Source organism: Rhineura floridana, chromosome 10 (assembly GCF_030035675.1).
Source record: "Rhineura floridana isolate rRhiFlo1 chromosome 10, rRhiFlo1.hap2, whole genome shotgun sequence".
Classification (NCBI taxonomy): domain Eukaryota; kingdom Metazoa; phylum Chordata; class Lepidosauria; order Squamata; family Rhineuridae; genus Rhineura; species Rhineura floridana.
In genome coordinates this window covers 54,179,675-54,200,091 of record NC_084489.1, presented here as the reverse complement: position 1 = coordinate 54,200,091, position 20,417 = coordinate 54,179,675, and the positions used below count along the sequence as shown (strand labels likewise).

The 20,417-nt window shown below is 40.0% G+C and overlaps 1 protein-coding gene and 1 pseudogene across 5 annotated transcripts in view; one reads left to right on the top strand and one right to left on the bottom strand.

Annotated features, from left to right (window-relative positions):
• CDK6 (cyclin dependent kinase 6) overlaps positions 1-20,417 on the bottom strand; it is a 143,290-nt gene that overhangs the window by 116,213 nt on the left and 6,660 nt on the right. For all 5 annotated transcript variants that reach the window (XM_061585901.1, XM_061585899.1, XM_061585900.1 and 2 more), the window contains one exon: positions 13,259-13,745. In XM_061585901.1, the coding sequence (XP_061441885.1) occupies positions 13,259-13,491 (233 nt within the window). In that variant the 5' untranslated portion in view covers positions 13,492-13,745. The remainder of the gene's footprint in view (positions 1-13,258; positions 13,746-20,417) is intronic.
• Positions 14,266-16,521, top strand: LOC133364820 (alpha-2-macroglobulin-like protein 1; annotated as a pseudogene).

The following is a 20,417-nucleotide window of genomic DNA, read 5'->3' as shown; positions in this document are numbered from 1 at the left end:
CCCAAAAGAACTACATTTCTGGAATCGGAAACAAGGAACCTGCTTTATACATAATCAGACAATTTGTATATCTTGTTCAGTACTGTCCACTCTGCATGGCAGCAGCTCTTTAGGATCCTAAAGAGATGCTCATCCCCATCACCTGCTATGTGATTATTTTATCAGAAGATGCCAGATATTGAACTTGGTACCTTCTGCATGCAAAGCATCTGCTCTGCCACTGAGTTAGGCTACCCCTAAGACAGCACAAAGTCTGACTCCCATCCCATAGCAAGCTGGTCATGTTCATTTACTATCATGCATGTCTCTGGAAATTGTCAAAAAGTGATACTTTCAGTGGCATAATGAAAATGGGATCCTGCGCATAGATGTTGACTTCTTTTTATATATGTTACTTGGAAAAGGCTTGGCTATCACCAAACAAACAAAACAAAACAAATAGGCAGAAGATGATAATTTGGAAGATATATATTTATCTGCTCCCATATCAGGAAAATATGGGTGTGTGCTGTTAAGTGTGTGTACACTTACTTATGTACAAGACTCCAAAGCTTGGAAAAGTTACTTTTTTGAACTACAACTCCTATCAGCCCTAGGCAACATGGCCACTGGATTAGTCTGATGGGAGCTGTAGTTCAAAAAAGTAACTTTTTCAAGCTCTGCAAGACTCATTGGACTTGTTCTCACATCATGGTAAACCACAGTTAATGGTTTACTGGGTGTACCTAGAACTTGGCCACTTTGCTTTTCCCACTCATGCAGGGACAAAAGAAACAATAATCCCCAGCTGAGCATTATGTCCAAATAAGGAGTTCTGCTTGCTTTCACTCAAAGAACCATGATCTGTAGCCAAAGTTTGTTCTTGCCTTACTAATAATGGTTTATTGAAGCAAAGCAAAACACAATCAGTGGCTCAGGTGTAACGTTAAACCAAGGACTGTAGTTTGTTTCATCCGAGTATTAGCGACGAAGAGACAAAACAGCCAAGAAAGGTATGTTAATTACTGTGGTTTACCATGACATGCAAACTGAGCCAATGAAGGCATTGGAACCAATTCACATCTGTTTTTGGTGCTAAAGAGCTGTATAGTAGGGAAAATCTTAATATAAATGTAGTTATTTATACATAATTTATTTATTTATTTAGTTAGTTAGTTAAACTTTTATACCGCCCATAGCAAGCTCTCTGGGCGGTGTACATAAGATAAAAACACTTACAAACAATTTAAAACCAGCGATCATCCAATTATAGCAAGGTGTGTCGTATGACTGTCTGTTAAAACATTAAATACAAATAATAAACTATTAAAAATATTAAAATATTAAAATGCCTGGGCAAAGAGGAAGGTTTTCACCTGGCGCTGAAAGGATAGTAATGTAGGCGCCAGGCGAACCTCCTCAGGAAGGGTGTTCCATAGTTCAGGGGCCACCACCGAGAAGGCCCTCTTTCTTGTAGTCGCCTTCCGGGCATCTCTCTGAGTAGGCACCCGGAGGAGGGCCTTCGATGTTGAGCGCAGTGTATATATTTGTATGCAGCTGATATGTCCCTCTAGCATTTTATCACATACTTATTGCAAGCTGGGAACTCTGGCAGTTAATTGAGAAGCATCTGAGTTTCAACCATATGAAGATTTCTTTAAAACTTTTTTCTCTCATAGGAAAACTTAAAACCACACTACATTCTCCATGGAAACTGACAAAACATTTTTTCTATAAATAGCAAGTGCTTTTCAGCTCAAATGTATAGCACTTTAAAATGATACCAATGCTTACTTCATTGTCACAAATATAATATGGAACATATTCACTAACAGGCAAAAAACCTTGCGGTTTAAAATAGCCAATAGATATTTCTATCAAACTTTAAAAAGCAGGGAAATTGGACAACTATAGTGAATGCACCAGGGGAGCAGGAGACCTGGCTTCCTCTCTGAGATATTGTACTGCCGTACACATTTGTCAAAATGCAAACACAATTTGGGTTCGTCTTTCACAGTCCAATCCACTTCCTGTGTAGCTTGGAAGAATTTCGTAACATGTGCCTCTCGGCATATGGTGAGTGGTGGCAACACCTGCATCAGCCCAAATAACTGAGGGTGGAGGAGAGGGGAAGGAGGAGAAGGGGGAAGGAGAGGGTTGGAAGAGGATGGAGGAGGGGTAAAGGAAGGGGAAGGAAGGGGCAAGAGTGAGGGGATAGGACGGAGGAGGGGGAGGGCAGGTTTGACCATTTGCATGCTTTTTGAGTTCAGTAGGATTTACTCCTGTGCAATCCTGCTTAGAATAGGTGAAACTAACCTGGGGAAGGGGCAGGGATGGGAGGAGGAGGGCAGGAAGGGGAGGGAGGAAGGGGGAGGGGAGGGGCAGGGGAAGAGATTGGGTGGGTGGAGATTGGGCAGAGGGAAGGCCCTTTCCTTTCCAAAAGAAAAACATTGTGAACAGTATCATTGTTTTTAGGGTTTCCCCCACCTTTTTATTCTACAGCAAGCACATGTAGCCTCCCATCCAAATTTAAACCAAAGCTGTCCCTGGTTACATCCAGACCTTTATTTCACTTTAGACAGTCATGGCTTCTCCCAAAGAATCCTGGGAATTGTAGTTAGTGAAGGGTGCTGAGAGTTGCTAGGAGATGGCTTGTTCACCTCACAGAGCTTCAATCAGAGTGGCTGATTGTTAAACCACTCTGGCCGCTGGAGCTCTGTTAGGGGAATAGAAGTCTCCTCTCAGCATCCTTCACAAACTACACTTCCCAGGATTCTTTGGGGAAGCCATGACTGTCTAAAGTAAAATAAAGGTCTGGCATGGGTATGGCCCTCTGATTAAGCAAGCCAAGTAGCTGTGAGTGTGGCTTGTAGAACACTGACAGTTGGTTCTTACTGAGCATGCCCAGCCTTATCATCGAGTTCAATGCTAAATTTCTTAAATTAATTAAAAATCAGCCAGGCATTTTTTTTTAACTTTAAAACTACAGAAAATGAAGGTCAGAGTATGGGGCAAGGTCAGTAATAGGATTATAGGTACTCTCTGAACATGACTGATTTTTAATTAATTTCAACAAATTATGAGAACTTTGACAAAAAAAAGTCCACAAGGGGTCTGGTTTTTCTCTATCTCTGTTTACACTTTTTGCACTTTGAACTCTCAATTCTCCCTATCAGGGGAATAGGAGTTTCCTCTAAGCACCCTAAAAAAATACAATCCTATAAAGAACAGGCAGATGTTGCTATAGTTAACAGTGTTAAATTTATTTTACTGTAAGTATTATTATTATTATTATTTGATTTATATCCTGCCCTTCCTCCCAGCAGGAGCCCAGGGCGGCAAACAAAAGCACCAAAAACATTAAAACATCATAAAAACAAACTTTAAAACATATTAAAACAAAACATCTTCAAAAACATTACTTAAAAAAAGTAACAAGCATCATCACCATCACTTTAAAAACAATTTAGTATACCTATTTAGTATACCCTCATACTAAAGAATACTTTCCAATCACAAAAAAGAGAAAAAGGTTGTGATTAACTATTCTCTCTTGGGCCTCGTTGTCACAAGCAGCAAATTAGGTGGTAAATCTGTATCTGGGCCCCACAAAGAAATATTCCTACACACAGAAAATTAGCATGTCAGGAAGAAGACTAAACTAAAACATTTTGCCTTTGTTTTGGATGTATAGTGAATGTCCTTGGGTTTTATTGTGTCATGTATGCCCCACAGTCTTTATCCTCATAGGGTCAATAAGGATTAAAGTGATAAAATAGCTTAGGCTAATATAATTAAATATGGGGTAAATAAGGATAGGCAACAACAAATAACATGCATGTTCTTCGCCAATGAATTAAGATGGCAGAGACAGAAGTCTTGTATTAAATGAAAATACTGCCACCGCAGGCATTTCACTGACTCAGTAGAATTATCAGTATAATATAAACTGTCCAAGAACCACCAAGTAGAACTTGTAAGAGCAGAAGTGGTACTATAGCTCTCTTCAAATGTTCAGGCTACTCCTCCTGAATGCAAGCATGCTGCTGAGCCCCCCATGCTCTATGCTGTCCACTTAACATGTGGAAGGAAGGTTGAATGTCTGAAAGGGGCTGTGTTTTTAAAAGGCACAGAATCGCATAAAAAGTGTTTTGGATCCAACATGACAGTGAAACCTTGCTTTGGGAGTCTTATGAACAATACAGGAATGATCATAAAAATCAGTCCACATGCGTTACAGGCAAGAGCAACCGAAAAGAATTCAAAGTTCAACATCTGTGCAGGTGGGGATGGGAAAATCTGCCACAATAACAAAACTTAAAAAAAAAAAAAACCATCACAAAATGAAGACATTAGTTAGAAGATAATTAAAAGGACCTCAAAAAAGAGCCCTGCCACTTAAGATGCTCACAACCATTGCCTTTCTCCAAATATTAGAAGACAGAAAACAATCTCAAAGGAAACCAGCATAGCTAAGTTTTAAGAATTCAAGAACTTTTTTTTTATTTAAGTTCTCTTTATACTGCTGTTCTGCTAAGACTTCCACAACAGCTATATGTGGTTCAACATATCCTGATTAAGAAGTCACCGGGGGAGAAGAAATATTGCCAGCCTCCTCCCCATGTAACAAGGATGCTAAAAAGAGATGTCATCTAAAAAGAGATGTCAAGAGTTGGTTAGGAACATAAATGATGAGCCTGGAAGTCCCTAGTACAAATGTCAACACAGCTGCCACCTCTTAGCCTCAGACTGCCTACACTGAATAATTATATCATACAGGGTTGTTGCAATGATTGTATTTGAATGGCTTTGAACACTTAGGAAAAAAATCTCTCACTAGCTTTCCATTTATTTATTGAACAAAATGTAGGTACCATTTGACTGTGAAAAACCTCTTAACGGTTTACAAAAAACATTAATATTATCAATAAAAATAGTTAAAAACAAGTAATTAAAAACATTTTTTAAAATAATTGAGAGAGAGAGAACACTTCACTTCATATCACTAAGCAGGCATCTAGAGTGTGCTCTTCCAATTATGCTTTATGTACGTTTTCTTTTGTTTGTTGTTTGGCGCTTTGTTGCTTAGTTCTTCAGAGTACAGGCGGGCCCCGCTTATACGGCAGGTTCCGTTCCGGACCCCTGCCGTAAAGCGGAAATAGCCGTAAAGCGGAACCCCATTGAGTATAATGGGGCACGTCGTGCAAAAATGCCACAAAATCAGCTTTAAAATGGGGAATGAAAGCTGCCGCATTAGCGGAACGCCGGTAATCGAAGCGCCGGAAAGCAGGGCCCTACTGTATATCCTCTCTAAGGATCAATCCAGGGCCTCATTGCCAATCTATGTCTCATCATTACTTTCAAGTACCCCATGAACAATCCCTATTGGGTCATCAAAAGTTTGGCGCATTAGCCTGTCAGAGGCATCATCCTTAAAGCCAACTTGGAACTAGCATGAAGGTCAAGACTGGTTCACATAGTTCAGCAGCCTGGTGTGGCTTGGTTGGGAAAGTTATGCCAATAACCAAAGTCTTATTGTAATTTCAGCCTTCAACAACCTGGTCTAGATCTTTTGGATCACAACTCCCATCAGCTCCAGGTTAGTGAAAGCTTCTGTAAGTTCATCACATCATGTGGGAAGAGGTTGGTGATAATGAGAAGTCAGCATTTGGTTGCAAGAGGGAGTTCTGTCAGGAAACTAAATGGCTCACAAGAGCTCTATAAAATAATTTTTTCAGCTCCTGAGACTTTTTTGTCCCCCAAAGGAAAGTTATAGTTTTTTAATCAATCAAAGTTATTTCATTTAAACTTCTGGAAAGTTGTACAAAGATAGGAGCTAAAGTTTTTGGGCTCCCTTGAGGTTGGTCTCCATGTTTTAGGAGACATTGTTGGTAGCGTAGTATCTCACACAGGCTGATTCATGATTTTGGAGCTAAAGCTGATTTTCCAAATTTGGTGCCTTGGGAGTTAACAAATAAAAGGAGAAAGATATGTTGTTGTTTTTCCAAAAAGAAATTTTGCACCGAGCGTCTTTTTGAGCTTGGAAATCACTGCTTCCATCACACATAGATAATTTTACTAGAAATAGCTACATATACCAGGATTTTGGACTGCTTGCTTAGCAACACAGAGCTCAGATTACTGCATTCTAGTAAGGTTTTTCGTGTACTCAAAGCTTATGAGAGTCAGCTCTCCAAAATACCTAAAAAGATATCCCCAGGGGAAAACTGAGTTCCAAGAATCAAGGGGAGGGGGAATTACAAACATGTTTATGTCTTATCTGTCTATAAAACTTTGAAAACACTGATCACTTTTAATGTTTGCACGACTGCTTCTAAATGTAATGCAAAAGATTATTTTCTTCTGACCTATGGTTCAAACAAATAAATTCTCTGCCGAGTTGAAACGTAATAATTTTGCTTAAAATATTTACTTCTGAGTCATATTCTATAAATGCAGATTCGAGTATATGCAAGCTGATGGAGCTAAATGCAACAAGCATAATCAGAAGAATTCTTACCAATGCATTACAGCAGGAAATACTCCTAATTTTACACACAGGAATTTCCTGAATCCAGTATGTCATTTATTCCTGGCAAAGACTCTCCTTTGTCTACGTATACTTAATGTCTTCCGCAAGCAGAGCAGCAGTAACTTACGTAACTAGTGGACACATTTGTGCCAGATTTATCTACTGTGCACAATGAAGGCTAATTAAGCATTTCATCTTCCCATTTGAACTCTGGGTTGGGTACACTAAGTTTATCTTACTAAATGTATTTGAATGTCATGATTCTTAAAAAACAAAAACACACTAAGATGTGCTTATGTCATGGTATGCCAAACAAACATTTAGACAAAAGACTGATTGGTTTTCTAGTAGGGAAAAGGTGAAACACAGAACATTTATACCCAGGCAATACTTTCCAAGAAAGTTTGTAATGTTCTGAACTTCAGATTCTGTTGCAAATGTTTCTTGGATAGATTTGATTCCATAAGGTCAATTACATTTGCATATCCTATAGTATACTTAGACTATAGAATTTAGTCTTTAGAAAAAAGAGCTCAGTGGTAAAGCAGATGCTTTGCACGCAAAAGGTCCCAGGTTCAGTCCTTGGCACTTTCAGTTAGAAGGATCAACTGGCAGCTAATGTGAAAGACCTCCTGCCCCAGATCCTGAAGATTCTTCCAGGAATCTGATCAGAGAAGAGGAAAAGAACAAACAGTATGGCCTGGTATAAGGCAGCTTCCCAGGAACCTGTTATTTAGTCTGTCTAGTCAACTACTGCAACTCTTGCAAGCAGTGGTTTTTCAAGATCCCCTGCAGAGCTTTGTTAGTCCTGCTTCCTGAGATTCTTCCAGGAATCAGAACCTGGGACCTTCTATAAGCAAAACATATACTTTTTCACTGATACATGACCCTTCCTGGTAGTAGTAAGTTCATTCTGTGCCTTATCTTGGTGAAGTGATCTTGTTGTGTGAATTAACATCTATGCAGTCCAAAGCTCCACAACGTGCACAGGGAACCCATTTGGGTTACTTGAACAACCAATACTAGAGAAAATACTAGAGAAAATACCATCCTGTCCCAATAAAACGATAATTTTAGAAGCTAAGTTACCCTGAAGGGTGATACAGCTGTTTTGACATATTAAGCTGATCTACTAATTTGTGATTTATTTTGTACTTGTTTTATAATGTAATTTTATTGTTGATTATATGCTGTTCACCAAAACGATATTTTTTGTTAATGTTGGTGATACAGAAACTTTTTGCAAATAAATAAAATGTATTAACATTCCACAGAAAGAAATTCACTCCACCCAACAAATTTAGGTCCAATCTGCAGATCTGTGTATCCCCTAACAGAAGGTTGGCATGGACATCTTTACTGGTCACCTGTGGCAGTATGAGGGGGGATGTAGAGGGCCTGGATTCAGCCCAGCTGGACACACCAATCTGTCAGGCCCAAGCTGGGTGAGTCCTCATTAGAGGACGACCAGGAAGCTCCAGCCTTAGACCCAGCCCTGGATCAGGGGAGTGCAACTCCATCCAGAACAGGCCATCTTCCCATCTCCTGGACTCAAGAACCTGGAATACATAACACCTCTGACTTTTCAGGATTCAGTTTCAGTTTATTGGCCCACATCTGGCAATCACATCAGACTTTGAAGCTCTGGGAAGGAAACTCAAGGACTTTGGGGCCCAGATAGTTTTTTCATCCATCCTTCCAGTACTTAGAGGAGTAGAAAGGGAAAGAAAAATACTCCGTGTGAATGAATGGCTACGAAGGTGGTGCAGAAGTGAGAGATTTGGATTCTGGGACCACGGGCTATGCTTCCTGGAAGATGGACTGCTGGCAAGTGAAGGGTTGCATCTCACAAGGACTGGGAAGAATGTGTTTGGCCACAGCATGGAGAAGTTCATCAGGAGAGCTTTAAACTGAATCCTAAAGGGGAGGGAGATGTAAACTTGGTGGTAACGACTGATGAAGGCTTATGCACAGTAGCGGGACCAAAGAGATCAGCTCTAATAGGGGCCAGTAACAGCCCTCAGAAAAATGTAGTAAGGAAGCCAAGCCATAAATCACATGGTCTTCGATGTCTGTACAGTAGGGCCCCGCTTTATGGCGTTCCGCTTTAAGGCGTTCCGCTGATGCGGCACCTTTCATTTTCAATTTTAAAAGGTTTTTTCCCTTTTTGCGATGTTTTGCGCTGTTTTCGCGTCATTTTCGCGCCACGCGGCCCATTAAAGTCAATGGGGTTCCGCTTTATGGCGTTTTCTGCTTTACGGCAGGGGTCCGGAACAGAACCCGACGTATAAGCAGGGCCCTACTGTATACTAATGCGCAGAGCATGGGAAACAAGCAGGACGAACTTGAACTCTTAATACAGGAGGGCAATTACGACTTGATAGGTATAACTGAAACTTGGTGGGATGACTCCCATGACTGGAATACAGCAATTGAAGGATACAACTTGCTCAAGAAGAACAGAAGAAATAAAAAGGGAGGTGGAGTCACACTATATGTTAAAAATATGTATCCCTGCACAGAAATACAGGAAGATGAGCTTGGTAGCTCCACCGAGAGTATCTGGATTAAAATTAATGGGGCAAGTAACAAAAGGAATGTGGTGCCTGGAGTCTACTACCGACCACCCAACCAAGGAGAAGATGAGAATGTAACTTTTGAAAAGCAAATTGCCAATGTTTCGAGGAGGCATAATGTAGTAGTAATGGGGGATTTCAAGGAGGCATAATGTAGTAGTAATGGGGGATTATCCCGATATCTGTTGGGAAACAAATTCTGCCAAACACGGCCCCTTCAATAAATACATGAGCCAGACCACTGATGTGCTGAGACAGTCCCATGGTTGTCACAGAGGCAATGAAATCTTGAATCAGCCCATATGAGACAGTCTCAGCATCGATATTGAAATTCCCCAAAACTACCATGAAGGGGTTCTCCAACACCACATCTGAGGCTACCTCTGACAGATTGATTAGGGAGGTTGTAGTGCAGCGAGGTGAACGGTGCGCTAACAACATCCCTGTTCTGACTCTGGCCCAGCACCACAAACAATTCCTCCAACTCACACACAGTATGGATTGGTCTCCTGGCAAGGGAAGTGGGATTTTTATGGATGATAGCAACCCTACCCTGCCCCACTGACCTGGAATGGTGCTGCACTGAGTACCTGGGTGGACACAACTGAGTAAGCAGCCACCCAGCCCATTCACCCAGGAATTGGCTGACTGGCCTCCCGATTCCAAGATACAGTGGGTAAAGCAGAGGGGCAAGGACTTTGATATAACTAGCCCTCCCAACCTTGTATACCTTCGCCCACCACATCTCCCCCTACCTACCATCATGGCAGTTCCACTCCCCTCCTCCCCTGCCCCTGACCCATAATTCCTTTAACCCACCTCTAATCACAGCAGTACAGCGCAGACAATAGATCCATCTATCCCAGCCAAAAACTAGACATCACCCCACCTTTCACAATATATACAATAGTATATATTGTTTAATACAATGTTTGGTTGTGGGGGGGGGGAGAACAACCAAGTTCTTTTGTCTTTCCTGTACAGAGTTTTTTTAAAGTTTTCCCCCACAAATTAAAAGCATTCTTCTCAAATATATTGTCTGACACCAAAATACAGTAGAGCCCCGCTTCTCGGCGCCCTGCTCTTTTCAGTGTTCCGCTAATACGGCACCAGTAGGGCGATCAGCTGGAGGGGGGGCTGGAGCTCCCCACACTCCAGCTGATTGCGCCAGAGGAGGGGAAGATTAGCTGTAGAGCGCTGCAGCTGATCTCCTCTTCTGGTGCGATCAGACTCCCGCGCTCGAGCTGATCGCACCAGAGGAGGGGAAGATCAGCTGTAGCTGGTGCAATCAGACTCCCGGCGCGATCAGCGGGTTAGGTTCCAGACCCCCGCGCTACAGCTGATCTGCTTTCAGCGGTTTGCGCTTTTCGGCGGGGTCTGGAACCTAACCTGCCACATGAGTGGGCCCTACTGAATAGATTTAAAAATAGAATTCGAAACATTGTTTAATTTCATTCTATTGGTTGTATCCAATGTTAGTCTTAGAATAGATTCAATGAAATTAATGGACATGACTAACTTTAATTTAAGTGGGACTATTCTGAGTAAAATGTCTACTTCCTAAAAATATGGTAGAAACAGTGTAGCACCTAGGCACAGAGTGTCCCAAGTTGTGGTGAGATGTTTTCTCCTCTTCGTTTTATTGTTTTTAAAGAATATTGTTTTTAAACAACATCAAGCCACTTCATCACAAATAGTTCTCATAATCAATTAGTTTTAAGATGACACATTACTGTTTGTTCAATGATGGATCTTCTAAATTTTGATTTAGAAGAAATAAATGTTCGAAGATATAAATTATTATAATATTGATTTGATTCAGTATTGGCCACTTGTTTTGTATTTTATGGGGTTTTAAAAAATGCTTTAATGGTTTTATTTTATGCTGCCATTTTTATGTTTTGGCAGTTCATAAATGTTCAAATAAATAAATAATTTGTATGTGGAAGAGCTGCTCAGGAGCCACTGAAGAGTAGACACCAGCTCCAGCTCCAGGATCTACCAGCACCCTGACAGAGCAACCACCAGACACTGCGAAAGTGGTGAAGACTGTGGCAAGCCTGACTGAATTTCAGACAGAAATTATATGTGCATATCTAATGATAATCAATGTCAAGAGTTTTTACATAGCTCACAAGAAAATGGTATAACTAACTAACACAAATTTGTTAAGAGGAAGTCATACTAGGCCAACAGTTTCTTTATCTGAATGAAGAAGTGGTTTTGTAGACAAGGGGGATGCTACCAACTAAATGTATTTGGATTTCAGCGAGACTTTTGACTTCCTACAAAAATTTGGTAAATATGAGTATAAAGTAGATGAACAGTTAGTTGAAAAACTGCTCTCGAATAATAAACAACAGATTTTAACTGGACTGAATTCTACTGAAATCATGGCGTTTGATCAGCAGCAATGCTTGATGATTAAAATTATCTTTTGCACAGAACAATCCCATCTACCATATTATACAAACTGCAATTTACATCGTCTTCCTAATAATAGTACAGATCTTTCGCTACATCTAACAAAGCAGAAAATAAAGATTTTCAAATCTATTTTTGCAGGTGTACAATTATTTTGTAAACTGGACACAAAAACATTGTTTGTCTTAATGGATTCCAAAATAATGGACTAAATGTGAAGATTTATTACTGATTAATTATATACTAGCAGAGATTCCTTAGAAAATGTCACAAAAACTCCCAGCCTGATCCTTTCCAAATTCTATCATGACTCTTGGTATGTACGGGCATGATTTTCTATGATTAATCACCATTCAAACCTCACATTATCACATATCTAACATGTTACTCATCTAAAGAAATGTATGATTAAAATGACGGGACTACACCCATGAAAGTGGTCAACGAGTATTCTTCCCCAGCTATCATAATTAGTAACAAGAGCACAAAAGTGAACACACAAAATTGTCAGATTGCTGACAAGCAGCCTTGCACTGCTTTGAACAATTAATCTTAGTAAATTAATATTAATCACTTCTATTTTCTATCTTCTGCCACAATATTCCTCTTTTAAGAGACTTTATCCCAGTCTGTGTCTGTTTTGGAATTGTAAGATGTTTTAAAATAATTTTAAAAATGTTTTTAAGACGTTTTACTTTTAAAATGGTTTTAAGATGTTTTGTTTTTGAGATGTTTTCAGATTTTGTAGTGTTTTGTCCTTTGTTTGCCACCCTGGGTCCTTCTGGAAGGAAGGGTAGAATAGAAGTTTAATAAATAAATAAAATATTTCTGCTTCAGAATAATGGACAGGAATTACTGTCAGAAATGTGTCTACCACTGTGGACTAACAAGTAATGTAGTTCCAGGTCACATAGAATTAAATTTTATTTTACTTGATGCTTGGGTCCAACAAACTTGCCAGACCACCTCCTATCCAGTCATCCACCATAATTTTAAGGATCCGCCTAAAGCACTCCCTTGAGAACGTATGTGCACCATTCAGATAGCTCAGACATGTTGAGACATAAAGGTCAATCATGAGCATCTTTTGGAAACATTTTTTTTAAAATCAGACATGGCTTTTGGTGACTGGAGTTAAGATTACAGCTAAGCGAGATTTCAGCCTTTGCTATTTTTTATCTACATATTCATTTTGAATTTTAAATGTGACTTTTAACATACTCTTCACTTCCTTGCATCTTTTGGAAAGGGATGCATTAGAAAGCTACATAACCTAGACCAAATTCTGAGTCTCTAAAACAGCAGAATTGTCCCAGCTAGAGTAAAGGATTCTTATTGCCATATTGGCAGTGTTTAGTAGTGCTAAAAGAATAGAATCAGTTTTACTTGGCACAATTAATACCCAGGACAAAAGAATACTTCTCTTTTTATTCCTCCTTTTTGTGCTCAAGAAGATCACAGCATTCACATGGCTTCATGCCCATCCACTCAAATACTTAAGTCACACACCTATGCCTCTGGAGATGAATGTTTGAATGCGTGGGAGGCAGAGCTCAAGGTGGGTTAGGCAGGTTGGCAATTAATATGCTTGAGCAAACTTCAAACTCATTCCATACAACTATTCTAGTGTTCAGACAAGGCACATATCCTAAGCCTGGTGTTCAGAACATTCAAAATTTCTTGTTCAATGTACATAACTGGGATCCAGTTGACTTGCCACCACTATCCCCCCCCCCAGCTTCCTCACCTGACCACGTTGGGATGCTCAAACGTTTCCAGATGCTTCAATACAGCCACTTCACGTATGGTGGAAAGTGGCATCCCCTCTTCACTTGTCTGCACCCGCACCCTCTTCAGTGCTACAAAGCGCCCTCCATTTTTCAAGTCCCGGGCCTTGAACACCTTCCCGTAGGCTCCTTCACCAATCTCAGCTACACATTCATATTGCTGATCAGCTAGGGTCATGCTGTCCTTCTCCATGGTGATACTGCTTTCCTTCCTCCCCAGTTCTTTTTTTGCGGTGTTTCAGGTGCTGTGGTGATCGTCCTGCATACAAGTCAGTCCTCTGCTATTGGAACAATGTGTTCAGAGATTTTTACAGATGGACCATGCAGCAGGATGCTTTCTTAGACCCTTCAAGAGCTGCAGTAATGCCCCCAGTGAGCCTTCTTGCTTAGCCAGTGGTAATTATCTTGTAGTCTTTGGAATCATTGTTTGTGTAAAGCTAATCAGGTCTAAGGGACAAGGGGGGAAAAACAAAACCAAAGAGAACATCATTAGTATTAGGAGTGTGTCTCCTCTGGCTTCCATCTTAGATTATTGCTATGAAACAATTCAACTGCACATTCAGTTAGCATATTGCATTCAACCAGCTTGCACACTTTTAAGTGAACCAGTGCAATTCCAGGAGGCAACAAGAGGCAGACCAAGGGGCTACGTTTGAGAGAATACTGGGGATCTGTACACTGAACTATGTTACATTTTATGCTTGGTCTTTATTATGAACATTAAAAAATGTGCATGCTCATTCAGAATAATTTAGTCTGGTTCCAGTAATAAATGACCATCACAAAAACCCAGCAAAACAGCAGCAGATTAAAAACCAAACCCAGCAAAATGGCAGAAAACTTGCAAGTCAAAGGCACATTGAAACAAACAAGTCTTCAATAGTTATAAAAAAACTAAGAGGTAGCCTGCCATGTCTCCTTAGGAGTTTATTCCACAGTCTTGGCACACCACTGAAAAGATCCTGTCATGGGTACCCACCCATCTGATCTCAAGCAAGGACTTCAGATTTTGTTTAAAAGGACTGTGAGCTTAGGTAGGTCAGCAGATGCTACTGCCTGTTAACAAATTGCCCTCTTGGAAATAAAGCTTTTAAAAAAGATTTTCCATGTTGTACCATGCTGTGCTAGGGAGAAATTCCCGTGCTTGCCCTAAACCTGTGGGTTAGCTGAATGACTCAGAAAGTATTGCATGGTTGGGAGACATGCTAACTTCAGGTGTATAGAATAAAGCTGCAAACCTAAACACCCTTACTGAGGAATAAATCCCATTGAATTCAGTGGTACGTACTCTTGAGAAGACATGCTTGGGATTGCTCTCCATAGGAATGTTAGAGACTACATGGAATCTGGCTTAACATAATAATGTACAAAATATTGATTTATTTACTACACTTACATATCATTTTTTTAACTTTAAATATTTACAAAGTGGTTTAACATTTAATTTTAAATGTTTCCACACCAAACCAATATCAGCAAATTAAAATCCTTTAAAAACATAATCTGGATTCAGGCATGATGGGAAACCATTATTTATAAACCTTTTTTTAACATGGTTGCATTGGGGGATTAGTTTTATCTATGGTTTGTCCAACCAATCAACTTCAAAGCATAGTTTACAATCCTGGCTTGTTTAGATAAACCAGCAGTTCCCAAACTTCCCCCCCCATGGACCACTTGAAAATTGCTGAGAGTTTTGGCAGACCATTTAATGACTTTTGTGCCTGTTGCAGCCATTTTAATGTGCTGTGCTAGGTGCTGTATGCTTTTTCATTGTATTTTCATTGCTTCTTTTATTTCTCATATGTTATATTTTGTTGTATTACAATTGAAATTCCATTTGTGATGCAACAGAATACAATATAAGAAATAAAACCAGCAATAAAATACAATTAAAATTCAATGTGAATATTTAATGTAATGGATGTGCCGTTGCCCATCTTTAACCACAAATCCACAGACATACCGCAGACCGCCTGAATGAAGCTCATGGTGGTTCACAGACCTCAATTTGGCAACCCCTTAGATAAACCATACTTAAAGCTAACCATGTAGTTCAGGCATAATGATAAACCATGGTTAACCGAAAATGGAAGCAAATGCTTCCTATCTCCTCCATGTGGCTAAATCTCCATTCCCTATCCTGATTTAGCCATATGAAGGAGATTGGAAGCATTTGCTTCCATTTTCAATTAGCCATTAAATTAACCAGTTATTTTAAGCAAGCCCACAGCTAATTATAATTTGCTGTTATATCTGATTTCACAGACAGTGGACAAACCATGGTTAGTGTCACTGCTTCACCTCAAGAGGCTCCTGCACAGAGTCCAGCATTAACCAGGACACCAAGCAAGAGGCTACAGTGCTATCAGTTAAGGACCCAGACAAAGTTCCTGGGTCTGAGTCTGATGCTGGTGATCTGAGGACCACTGAACCTACTCTCACCAAGCTACAGAACCCTTATGGGGGCTTTACATCTACACAGAACACAGTGCTTGCTCTGCAGGCTTTGTCCGCATATGCAGCCTTGACCTATCGTGAGACAGAAGATGTAAAAGTGCTGGTAAAATCCAGTGAGGGCTTCCAACATGACTTCCATGTGGACAAGAAGAACCGGCTGGTGCTGCAACAAGCCTCTCTCCCAGAGGTTCCTGGTCAATACAGTGTGGAGGTGTCGGGGAATGGCTGCGTCTACGTGCAGACTATTCTTCGATATCATGAAGCACCTCCACAGTCTGAAGCTTTTGCTTTGAGCGTACAGACATCACCAAAGGAATGCAACCAGGCTTCCAAAGAACATTTTGATATCCTCCTCCAAGTAAGCTACACAGGGACACGAAATACAACCAACATGGTCTTGATAGAGGTGAATATGCTGTCTGGATATATTCCTGTGAAGAAGTCTGTGAAGAAGCTGCTACAGAAGCCCCTAGTTAAAAAGGTGGAATTTGAGCCTGACAAGATCAGCATCTACCTAGATTAGCTGGATAAAAATGTTCAAAGCTTTAGTTTGTCTGTGGACCAGGAAACAGAAGTGGTGGATCTAAAGCCAGCAACAGTAAAAGTCTATGATTATTACCATCCAGAAGACAAAGCGGATGCTGAATATGACGCTCCCTGCAGCACAGTTCCTCCTAGGAGCGATGGAATGTCAACAAGTCTTATTGCTCCCAGAGGGACTTGCTGTCTGTGCATCATCAAACTATGAGTAACTGGCCCAAGGCAGGAAGTGAGCAAAAACAATGAGGCATTTTAAGGTACAAAATGTGAAGAGCACAACTGCTGGTCTTCCAGGGGACCAGCCATGCTGGGAACAAGACTTTCTTTTTGAGATCAGCCGCCTGGACTTGGGCTTGATTGTGGAAGTCTGGAACAAAGGGCTGATCTGGGACACCATGGTTGGGATGGCGTGGACTGAGCTGAAGGCCACCAGGCAGTCAGATTAGGAAAGCCCTGGGGTGTGGGCTACACTGGAAGCAGAGGTCTTGATGAAGGGCCATGAGGTCTGTGGCACCAAAAACACAACACCTCATAAGATTTTGTTAGATACAAGATTTGAGTTATCTTTTGGTGAGTGTAACCAGCCAGTTGCAGCACCCCCGAATCCTCTGTGAAGTTCAAAGACTCATTTTTTCTTTGTTCTCCAATGCTGGTGGCCCTGATGCTGTATGGGTCCATTTTTAGTAGTGGTTTCCTCTCAACAGTTAATTCCAATTAAAACAGGCTTAAAATATTGTATATGTGCTTTTATTGTAATATTCATGTGAATTTTTAGATATACTTTATAATTGTTATATTCTTTGTTTTGTATATGATTCACTTTGGTTTCATGTTATGTATATTGTTTAGAGATGTATTGCTCAATTATGTTACTTAAAATGTAGATTGTTTTTCTTATTATTAGCAATAATATTGAATGTAAAACATATTAATTTTTGTTGAAATGTAAACCACTTTGAGATTTTTTGAAATATAAAGTGGTATACAAGTTAAATAAATAAATAAATAAATAAATAAACCTGGCAGGCAGGAACCCACTAAAACAGCTCCCACATCACCAAAGCCTTTGGAACTGGAGCTGGTACCCTCACAGGCACCTTCTCCTGACCCGACAAACTCATAAGTCTAACAGTGCAGAAACACACCAGGTGGGAGGCCATGGAATGCAGGGGAATTGTCCATCTTCAGGCCAAAGGGCTGGTCCTTTAAGGGGCTCCTCTACAAGGGAGCTTAGCTAAGGAGAGGTGGTCTGTTCCTTCCAACCCTTGCTGGAGCACACTGCTCACTGGGAGCTATCTGTGGTGCTGCAATGACCAACCAGCGTTGCTTGAAATTTTCATCAACTCCACAAGACCAGAAAACAAACTAAGTCCTGACCAGATCAAAAATGAAAACAGGCAAACATAGCTAAACCATGGTTTTCCTATTATATCCTGGAAGCACAAACCTTAATGAGGGTTTTTAACTACTGCTGGCACAAACCATACTTTCCAGTTAATTCTGAGCCGAGTCACAAAACTAAATCAGCAATAAATGTATAAAAATTAATTTAATAAGACAGGAAAACCACAGTACAAGCTGCACTTTTAAAATATGAACCCGCCAAAGGTCAATGAAATAAAAAATTCCCACACTTGCATTCAACAGACAAAGAGAAGGACCTAAGAATTTAAGTCCAGGGTTACTGTTGAAAAAATCCTGTTTCTTGTGAAATACAACCTACCAGCCAGAATGGACAGAAACTGGAAGTGAGCTTCATCTGCACATTTCAATTCTCCAGGAACGACACGTGGAATAAGGCATTTCCTGAGATAATGAATACTGTTTTAAGGCTTTACAGGTCAAAGCCATCACCCATGAATAGGGCTAAGAAATAAACTGGCAACTGATAAAGATCTCTTAAAATCAGAACAACATGCTGCCTAGTGTCTCGTACCTTCTAAAGTACCATCTTCAAGGGTAGACCAGCGTAGAGCACATTCCAGTAATCTAATCAGGAAGTTGCTATAGCATGCATGGCAAACATCCAGATCAAACAAGACACAGTCAGACTATATAACAAGGAGTTAGATGTGGCCTTAGACTGAAAACTTTTCAGCAGCTGTTTGTACACCTGGCAGTATATGACAGAATCTTTGGGATGCATGGTTCACAATGCCTGACCACAATGAGAATGAATGGATGAACACCGTGAGTATTAATAATGCATATTCAGAATCTTACCAAGTTAACTATCTAGACATAAAGGTTCATTTTCTCAATTGTGCCACTGATTTTTCACTGTTGAAACAATCCTCATTCCATATTGTGAGCTATTCACAAAAAGCTCTATTAGTAAAGCACGATGATTACATTAATATTATGCTTTTTCAGATTAGGTAATTTATAACATCTGTAATTTGATTTATTGGATTATTAATACAATATTTTGTTAATTTAATTATTTGAGGGCAAACATGGAGTACAATCCAAGCAAAGTTAAGCACTTTTAAGTCTCACTGCTTTCAGGGGGAGATTTAAGTAGTGAGACTTTTAACGTTTTACTTTGCCCTATGATGATAAACATTCAGTAATCCTCTTTAGGTCCTCTTTTGGATTTATCTAAAGAATAATATATAATGAAAATTGTGGTGTATTTTTATTGCTTTCATGTAAACCGCTTAGAGGTTTTTATCAAATTGAGTGGTATAATTTTTTTAAAAAAATTGTTACAACTTGTTAATGTATCTTTGGATGGGGATCAGGCCATTTCTAAATCTAAGGTTATGACAGACCAACGAAGGCCAATGTTCATTCTTGTTATTTCTGTCCCCTCAACAAATTAAGATTTGTTGTTGTTGTTATGTGCCTTCAAGTTGATTACGACTTATGGTGACCCTATAAATCAGCAACCTCCAATAGCATCTGTTATAAACCACCCTGTTCAGATCTTGTATGTTCAGGTCGGTGGCTTCCTTTATAGAATCAATCCATCTCTTGTTTGGTCTTCCTGAATCATGTCTTGTCATTATGTGTCCAAAGTATGATAACCACAGTTTCATCATTTTAGCTTCTAATGATAATTCTGGTTTAATTTGTTCTAACACCCAATTATCTGACTTTTTCGCAGTCCATGGTATGCGCAAAGCTCTCCTCCAACACCACATTTCAAATGAGTTGATTTTTCTCCTATCTGCTTTTTTCACTGTCCAACTTTCACATCCATACATAGAGATCGGGAATACTATGGTCTGAATGATCCTAACTTTAGTGTTCAGTGATACATCTGAGGACCTTTTCTAGTTCTCTCATAGCTGCCCTCCCCAGTCGTAGCCTTCTTCTAATTTCTTGACTATTGTCTTCATTTTGGTTAATGACTGCGCCGAGGTATTGATAATCCTTCACAAGTTCAATGCCCTCATTGTCATCTTTAAAGTTACATAAATCTTCTGTTGTCATTACTTTAGACTTTTTGACTTTCAGCTGTAGGCCTGCTTTTGTGCTTTCCTCTTTCACTTTCAACAGCATTCGTTTCAAATCATTACTGGTTTCTGCTAGTAGTATGGTATCGTCTGCATATCTTTGATATTTCTCCCTCCGATTTCCACACCTCCTTCATCTTGGTCCAATCCCACTTTCCATATGATATGTCCTGCATACAGATTAAACAAATGAGGTGATAAAATACACCCGTCTCACACCCTTTCTGATGGGGAACCAATCAGTTTCTCCATATTCTGTCCTCACAGTAGCCTCTCATCCAGAGTATAGGTTACGCACCTGGACAATCACATGCTGTGGCACCCCCATTTCTTTTAAAGCATTCCATAGTTTTTCATGATCTACACAATCAAAGGCTTTGCTGTAATCTATAAAGCACAGGGTGATTTCCTTCTGAAATTCCTTGGTCTGTTCCATTATCCAATGTATGTTTGTGATATGATCTCTGGTACCTCTTCCTTTTCTAAATCCAGCTTGGACATCTGGCATTGCTTGCTCCATATATGGTAAGAGCCTTTGTTGTAGACTCTTGAGCATTACTTTACTTGTATGGGATATTAATAGAGGAACAAAAAAAAAAGGATAACCGAGAGGTCCCTGTACTTGACCAAAGTCATTCATGCCATTGACCAATAGCAG